Here is a 7,279-nt window from a genome sequence, read left to right on the forward strand (position 1 = left end):
AGACCACCTTGTAAAAGTGGGTGGAACTCCGCTTTTAACACCGTATGGTTGGTACCTGCAAGTAGGCAAGCCAAGGAGACCATATTTTATAAAAAATAGGCTGTTTGGGCTTTTCCAAGCAGTCGCAATAACAATTTTGGCTGCTAGAAACATATAGTATATTAGGGTCTGTGTGTGTCTTGATCCATTTTGAACTGGTTTATTTAGTAGGGCAATGCTTGCATCTTTAGTGATATTAACCATTGTGACTGAAAAAATAAAGCAGTGTACCCTCATCCAAAAACTGCGCACTTTGGGACAAGTCTACCATGTGTGCCTAACCGTATCTATCTGGCACAACCCCTGAAGCAGGAGGCTGACAATCCCGGGTACGTTTTTGAAAGACGCTCCGGGACCAGGTACCATCTGGCATGTACTTTAAGCCTCGATCAGAGCAATGTTTAAAATTCCTTTATGAATATGTGTGCTCCATTTATGCCAGTCCTCCTCTTCAGGGGCTATGCCTAGATCCCTCTCCCACGCTGACTGGTAAGATAAACTACCTGAAGGGTTGGAAAATAATTTATACAGCTTGCCCCCCCCCCCCCCCCCCAAAGATTTATTTTGCATGCACCTGTTCTTGAACATGGTATGTACTGCCAGATTGAAGCTGTTTTTCTGTACTGTATTGAGAAAATGGAAAATTAGCTGTAAGTGAAAATTCTCCGTGGGGAGCATCTCCTGGCTATCTATAAGGTAGGATAGGGATCAAATTCCTCTATAATCAAGATAGTACTCTAGTACTATGCAATAACGTCCCTTATTCAGCCACCAACCGAAGCTTGCTAATTGCATTCCGGGTGGAAATAGGGGGTTGCCAAAGATGGGAGCCACCGATGTATGGGTAGGGCACAAGGGCCATCTCATACAGCTCATGTCCCATAAGTGTAAAGAATGGGAGAGTGTAGGGCACGTAACTGCTTTACTGTATTTTGGGGGAGTTCACAATATTCGATCAATTCCAAGTGGAGAGCAGGCTTGGGCCTCAAGAGACATCCTGTCTGGCCTAAGGTGTTTAGTATGGAGTTGGCACAATCGTGCCAGTTGCCCCACTACATAATATTTTTGGAAAGCTTGTACTCCCAGACCTCCCACTTCCCTGGGGGGTGTACATTGTAGCCCATGCTATCCTGTGTCCCTTTTGATCCCCAGATGAATCGTAAAATTTCTGATTGAAATTGCTGCGTTTCTTTAACGGGGACCTGGATAGGGTTGAGTTCTGAAATAATATAACAGCCTAGGTAGGGCTGTCATCTTAAACTGAAGCTATTCTCCCAATCCAAGACAGGTTTACATTTGCTAGGGTTTCAATTGCTATAACAAACAGGAGAAGGGATACAGGGCATCCCTGACGAGTACCAGAGGATATGGGAAGTGGATATTATCTATGACCTCGCAAGACTATCTGGGCTGTTGGTGAGCTATAAAGTGAATGGAATGAGGTTATAAATTTGGGTCCAAATTTCCACCTTTCCAGCACCTGAAAAAGAATGGGCCAAGAGAGAGAATTGAATGCTTTTCAAATATCTATGGACAGTAACACCCTGATCCTGGCCCCCCTCCAAGATGAGTTTAGTACTGATATGGGATCTATTGCTCTCCGAACCTGATCTGCGGCTTGTCTATGTGCTAGAAAACCCACTTGATACGGGTGTGTATAAAAAATATATGCTATTTAATGATATCCTATGGAATGCTGACAGTGAACATGCATAGTGTGCATGTCTCTTGATCTGACCTTTAGCACTACCTATGTATTTTAGTATATATTTGTGTTTTAACCCATCTAGAGAGGACAAGGAGCTCCAGCAAGAGAGCCCGCCATTTCAGAGGAAGAGCAGAAGAACATGATGATGTATTATCACAGGAGGCAGGAGGCACTTAAGGTAATACATGTGGTAACTTATGTGCTCATTAACTCCAACTCCGCTCCACTGAGAGGTAAAGTGTAGTTGTAATTTAGGCAAATACATTGCCTAAAGCCACTGAACTTTCTGTGCTGCACTGCACTGACTGTGCTACAAACTTATGGTTTTGCACTGTAGCCTCTGTGTTGTATTTCTCCTGCTGTATCACCAAGTTCTCTCTCTACAGGGAGCTATACTATAAGGATGAAAGTTTTGGATGCCTGACCATCATACCTCCCACTATATTGCCACTTGTATGAAGTTGTGGACCTACCTCCAGAATGTGTTTTCTGTGTTAGAGTAGTGTTTATACTACAGCATACAAAGGCATGTTTAAAGGCGAGGTACAGCCAAAGCTCATTTGGCTTTACTTCTCCTGTGGATCACAGGAGTGCAGTTAGTTGTGCATTCCTGTGACCCATTATCAGGAGACAGGGGGCTGAAGTCACAGAGCCGGTCCAGGTTGGGGCAAGATCATGACCATATGGTTGGGATCTGCCCAGATGCCTGGACCATCGCCTGGCTCAGTCTCTCAGTGAGCCGCTGAGAGCCTGAGCTGACCACTCCCGCCCCCTCCACAGCCCGGCACTCCAGTGAGCGCTGGAGTAGCAGAGCAGACAGCGGTGACTGATAGTCACCAGCTTTCTGCTCAGAACTGAGCGATCCGCTGTGTTTAATTGCTCTGTTCTCAGCCTTAGAGCCTGTGGGGTACCAATGCTGCATCCACCTAGGTAAGTATGATTCTACTATAAAAAAAAATTCCCATACTTTTTTAACTTTGTGGCAGCAGTTTGGGGAAGGCCCTTTTCTTTTCCAGCATGACTGTGCCCCTGTGTACCAAGACATGGATTGGTGAGTTTGGTGTGGAGGTCTGCACAGAGCTCTGACCTCAACCTACTGAACACCTTTACTAAAAATTGGAAAGTCAATTACAAGCTATCTTACATCTGTACTTGGCCTCACAAAGAGAAAAAAAAAGTCACATCGCTGTATTCTGTAGAGAGCCCTGTGTTGTTTACCAACACAGGCCTCTCTTTTGTCATCATTGGCCGGGTTCCACTGATCATCATGTGCTGAAGAACACGCATGCTTCCTACCCAGGCAGGCTGGATCATGTGTAAGCAATCCGGCGCAGTGGGCCTGCTCTGTCACAGTATATATGCAGTAGGCTGTCGCCAAGTGGTAAGAGTACAAGTTCACCTTCAAAGTATGTTACATGTTCTACCCGTTTTTAGGGTTGAACATCATGTAACCTGTCCCAGCATCTGCAGCCTCTCCCTCCGATCCCCCCCCCCCGGTAACAGCGAGCGGGGGATCTTCTCCCTGAACCCACTGTCACAATTTAAACAAACTTAGTCATGCCGGACTCTGCATACACGTGCGGGTCATTTATTCACAGTTACCTGTAAATCAATGCCTACAAGCAGGGCAGGACTTAGGGTGGTGGGGGCCTCTGGGCTTGAGTCACTTTCGGGCCATACCTTATATACATTACTATATTTATCGGCACATAACACGCGCCGGCGTATAACATGCACCCCAAGTTTAGGAGGGAATTTTAAGGAAAAAAACTTTTAGGTGGGAAGTTTAAGGAAAAAACGTTTTAAATGTCCATCAATGCAGCCTTATCAGTGTCCATCTACAGCCTTGCCCATCATTGCAGCCTTGTCCAGTGTCATTGCAGCCTTGTCATTGTAGTCTTGAAGTTTAAAAATGGCGCCGCCAAGATACAGAGTCCTGTGTATCTTGGTGGCTCTTGGGTCTTCTCGGTGGTTCTTGGGTCCTCTCGGGGGCTCTCGGGCCTGAGGGTAGCCGAGTATACTTGGCTCGGCTCACAGTCACGCCCAGTCCCTGTGTTATGTCCATCATAGGGCGGGACTGAGCGTGACTGTGAATGGAGCGGAGCCTAGTACACTCGGCTATGTATCTCGGTGGGGCCCCCTATTGGGTTGGGCCCATGGGCTTGAGCCCAGTCAAGCCCAATGGTAAGTCCAGCCCTGCCTACAAGTACCATTAGTCATTGCCATTGAGGGCTTGTAGTTGTCAATGAACTATGAGGGTGCTCGTAAGCGCTCTCATAGTCCATTGATCTACCTGCTCTCAGATAGCTGCCTGTCCATACGCGGTACAAGCAGACAGCTATGCTGAGAGTCTGCTGCAGCCTGGGATTGCACCCGCTATCTGCTGATTGTGATTGTGATGCTCTTGCAGGCTCCTTAGAAAAAAAGAAGATGCACTTTTTTTTTACCTGCAAATAAATGTTTTTTTTTTGTTTTTTGTTTTTTAAAAAGGTGAGCTTATCTTTTAAACATTTTATGAGCTATAAATGGGGTTGGTACAGACTGATGGTTTATAGTTTGTATACAGACTACCATGTATATCACACATGGATAAATAGACTCTTGGCTTTCTTGCTAACCAGCAAACTAATGTTTGTTTCTTGGTTCCAGAAACTTGAAGAGGATGAGGATATTTCATATATGAATGCTGACTGGGCGGACAGTAACTCCCTAAAAAGACAGTTCCAGGGTGTGAAGAACATTAAATGGAGGCCGGCGTGAGAATCCAGCAATCGTCCTCATTCACAAATGTCTGGTATATGTAGTACATCGACAAGTTTTAATTGTCATCTCCTGTTCTATATAAATAAATTATCTTTCTTTATATTTAGTGTTTGTGGCTTTCATCACAGTTCCTGGCTGTAGAATAGATTACAATAGTGCCTTAACCAATTAAGGACCGAGCCTCTTTTTCAGAGTCGGTGTTTACATGTTTAAAACAGTTTTTTTTGCTAGAAAATTACTTAGAACCCCCAAACATATTTAGACATTATTCAAAACATTATTGTTTTGTTTTCCCCCCGAACACCCTAGAGAATAAAATGGCGGTCATTGCAATACTTATTTTCACACCGTATTTGCGCAGCGGTCTTACAAGCACACTTTTTTTGGAAAAAAAATCACTTTTTTAATAAAAAAATAAGACAACAGTAGAATCAGCCCAATTTTTTTTTATATTGTGAAAGATAATGTTACGCCGAGTACATTGATACCCAACATGTCACGCTTCAAAATTGCGCCCGCTCGTTGAATGGCGTCAAACTTTTACCCTCAAAAATCTCCATAAGCGACATTTAAAAAATTCTACAGGTTGCATGTTTTGCGTTACAGAGGAGGTCTAGGGCTAGAATTATTGCTCTCTCTCTCTCTCTCTACCGATCGTGGCGATACCTCACATGTGTGGTTTGACTACCGTTTTCATATGCGTTTGCTTCTGCGCGCGAGCTCGTCGGGACAGAGTGTTCTTATTTATTTTACTTGATTTTATTTATTTTTACACTGTTTAAAAAAAATAAAAAATAAAATTGGATCACTTTTATTCCTATTACAAGGAATGTGAACATCCCTTGTAATAGAAAAAAGCATAACAGGTCCTCTTATATGTGAGATCTGGGGTCAAAATGTCCTCCGATATCATATTTGGAGTTAAATGCAATAATTTTTATTTTATTTTTATTTGAAAAAATGTGCCTTTAAGAGGTATGGGCGGAAATTACGTTTTGCTATGGTATAGAGACGGGTAGGGGCCATCTTAGCCTCACTCATCTCCATACCACAGAGAAGGCAGGTCCCGATCGCCCAATTCCCGACCGGCGCCTGAAGAGATTGTGGCAGCAGCTGCTGCCGTTACTGAGATATCCCTCTTCACAAAATGGACGTACATCGGCGTGCGTCGGTTGTAAAGTGGTTAACAAATACAATACATTTTAGGAAAATCACTGTGTAGTGAAATTCGCTATTCAATAATGAACTATAATTGGCCAAACACAGATCACCTCTCATTTCAGGGATGGTCATACTGGTAGTCTGAAGAACTGTTAAGGGAAGCGTAGCCAAAGTGATTTTGGCTGTACTTCTCATGGGGATCACAGCAGTGCAATTAGTTCTGCACTCTTGTGTTCAGCCGACAGCAGGCTAAAGTCCACTGTCAGCTGACATCACTCAACTGTTCCAAGCTCAAGAAAGATCCCAACTTTAAAGTCGAGATCCACCCAGATGCTTGGACCAGCAGTTGGCTCAGGCTCCCAGTGAGCCGTTGAGAGCCTGAGCGCTGGAGGGGCAGAGCAGAGAGCCGTTACCTGAAAAGCACTCTGCTCACTGAAGGCTAAGAACTGAGCGATCAGTGGTCTTTGATCACTTAGTTCTCAGTCTTAGAAGCTGTGGGGGACAGATAAGGCATCAAGCCGATGCTGCATCCACCTAGGTGAGTATGATTTTTTTTTTTTTTTTTTTATATATTCCCATAATTCTCTTTTAAGGCTTCGTTCACATGGGCAATTAGGAATAGCAGATTCTTGCCTGGGAATTACCTCTAGGCAGAGAAACCTTTACAAAAGAATGTCAGGCTGACAGCAGCCCAATCTGTCTGCTATTCCTATGGTTATAGACAGATGGCCGGCTCTGGGAGCAATCTTTCTGAGTAAGGGGCCAATTATCTGTCCCTCTAACTGCAGTTAATAATGTTCAATATGTAGTGCTGAAAAGTATTGTCAGAGACTGCAGATCTACTAGAGATCACTGCTAATACACCTTTACTTATCAATGCTCCCACTACAAATGTTTGGGGTCCAAGGGCCACACAAGGGCGTTATGAGGCTCTTGTACAGACAATTAGGCCCCGGGGCACTACAAGAATGTATGTCACTCGAGTTCTGACTTAACTGGCTGCATACTTGTACTGGGGGAAAAATGTATAACATACTCAAACTGCCAGGCAACCAGCATTTTTGTACCAATGATGGCCTCCTTTATTTTTTTACATTGTCTTTTTTTAAAGTATACAGTATTTAAACACTTTGCGACTCTGTATTGACTCCCAGGAAAGCAGGCTCATTTTAACATAAGCCACTGTGTGGCGCTCTAATGCTTAGTAACACATTACATTAAAGTAACATCGTCACTGTTTTTAGAATCTTTCAGTGCTAATATTCTGAAGATTAAGATGTCTTTTTTTTTTTAAAGATTTTAAAATCAACGAAATGTTTGAAAATAATTATTTTAAAAATACCCTTTTAATTTTGGGCAGATAGGATCAAAATTCAAAAGAGTTTAAGTTTGCTTTTTCTTTTAAATAAATAAATATTTTTGAAGTAAAAGGATTATCTTGCAAATGTTTGAGCATTAGAAGCTTTACCAAGTCGGATAGAGCCTGCCTCATTTCTTGGCTAGAGGACATCCCAGTATCATCTAGCCCTTTCCTTCTCCTGGCCTACCCTGCCTACTTCAGCGTAAATTCCAAAACCGCACATCAATGCGAATTGCACTGTCAATTTC

General features: G+C 43.3%; 1 protein-coding gene across 1 annotated transcript in view; it reads left to right on the forward strand.

Moving 5' to 3' along the window:
- CFAP298 (cilia and flagella associated protein 298) overlaps positions 1-4,610 on the forward strand; it is a 29,229-nt gene extending 24,619 nt beyond the window's left edge. The window contains exons 7-8 of the mRNA XM_077479982.1: positions 1,830-1,925; positions 4,397-4,610. Coding sequence (XP_077336108.1) covers positions 1,830-1,925; positions 4,397-4,507 — 207 coding nt within the window. The 3' untranslated portion in view covers positions 4,508-4,610. The remainder of the gene's footprint in view (positions 1-1,829; positions 1,926-4,396) is intronic.
- Positions 4,611-7,279: the final 2,669 nt, after the last annotated feature.

Source organism: Lithobates pipiens, unplaced genomic scaffold, assembly GCF_037356315.1.
Source record: "Lithobates pipiens isolate NorthernLeopardFrog02 unplaced genomic scaffold, aLitPip1_a1.2 Scaffold_16, whole genome shotgun sequence".
NCBI classification, from domain to species: domain Eukaryota; kingdom Metazoa; phylum Chordata; class Amphibia; order Anura; family Ranidae; genus Lithobates; species Lithobates pipiens.